General features: G+C 39.5%; 1 protein-coding gene across 1 annotated transcript in view; it reads right to left on the reverse strand.

Moving 5' to 3' along the window:
• Window positions 1–423, reverse strand: part of LOC106323293 (protein trichome birefringence-like 8) — a 4,245-nt gene extending 3,822 nt beyond the window's left edge. The window contains 1 exon segment of the mRNA XM_013761440.1: window positions 314–423. Coding sequence (XP_013616894.1) covers window positions 314–423 — 110 coding nt within the window.
• Window positions 424–1,357: the final 934 nt, after the last annotated feature.

A 1,357-nucleotide genomic window follows, 5' to 3' on the forward strand; every position in this document is an offset into this window, starting at 1 on the left:
TGAGTGATTAGATGAAGTGGCTGCTATAGTTTGTTTCATGGAACGCCATGATATAGCAGTACCACTATGAGTGAACACATAACCAGTTTAGGACCGACCATGGTGTGGATCAGATAAGTAGTCTGCATCTGCAAAGCCTACCAAACCATCCTTGGTTTCATTGGTATAAAATAGACTCAAATCCTTAGTTCCTTGTAGGTAACATAGGATATGTTTAATTCCGTTCCAGTGCCTTTGGGTCGGACAAGAATTAAATCTTGATAGGAGGTTTACGGCAAAACATATATCTGGTCTAGTGTGGCTAGCCAAATACATTAATGCTCCTATGACACTGAGGTATGGCACTTCTAGACCCAGGACATCCTCATCGTCCTTCTTAGGACCGAATGGGTCTGTGTCCAAATCAAAGGACCTCACGACCATTGGGCTGGTCAATGGGTGAGCCAGATCCATATAAAATCTTTTGAGTACTTTTTCAGTATATGCCATTTGATGCACAAGGGGAGCATTTATGAGCTTTGACCAAGTCTGTATCTTTGTGGTCAATATGTATTAAATGTGTAGATTCTCTCCTTGCTGTAAACCCTAGTGAACCTCCACTATATATTGATAGTGAGAGCTAATGAGAAAGACACAACTTACACAGCAACACTTCTCTCATATTTCTAAGCTCATAAATCTTTGATGTACATCTTTAGGTCTATCCGACAAAGATCTCCCCACATTCGACCACTTTGCTTAAGTCCATATAAGGATTTGTTCAGCCAGTGTTCTTTGAGAACCTTTATTAGCTTTGAGCTCAACACCCTCTGGTAATCTCATATATATTTCATTATCCAGTGGACCATAAAGGTATGCGGTTACAACATCCATCAACCGCATATCCAAATTTTCTTTGATGGCCAGACTTATTAAAAAGCGAAATATAGTTGCATCCACCACATGGGAGTATGTCTCCTCATAATCGATGCTTGGTATTTGTGAGAATCCTTGTGCTACAAGCCGTGCTTTGTATCTTACAATTTCACCATGTTCATTTCTCTTCCTCACAAATACCCACTTATATCCCACTGGATTAATGTTAGAAGGAGTCAGGATAATCGATCCAAAGACATTCATTTTCTTTAATGATTCTAACTCCACGTTTATGGCTTCTTTCCATTTGAGCCAATCAGATCTTTGAGTGCACTCTAGAATAGACGTGGGTTCATGATCCTCATTTAAGTCCATCATATCAAGGGCTACTTTATAAGCAAATATATTATCGATGTCGACATCTTTTCAGTTCCATCTTGTCCCAGACATAAGAAAATTAATTGAGATCTCATCATTAGCACCTTCAGTACCATGAGGCTCG

Source organism: Brassica oleracea, chromosome C2 (genome assembly GCF_000695525.1).
Source record: "Brassica oleracea var. oleracea cultivar TO1000 chromosome C2, BOL, whole genome shotgun sequence".
NCBI lineage: Eukaryota > Viridiplantae > Streptophyta > Magnoliopsida > Brassicales > Brassicaceae > Brassica > Brassica oleracea.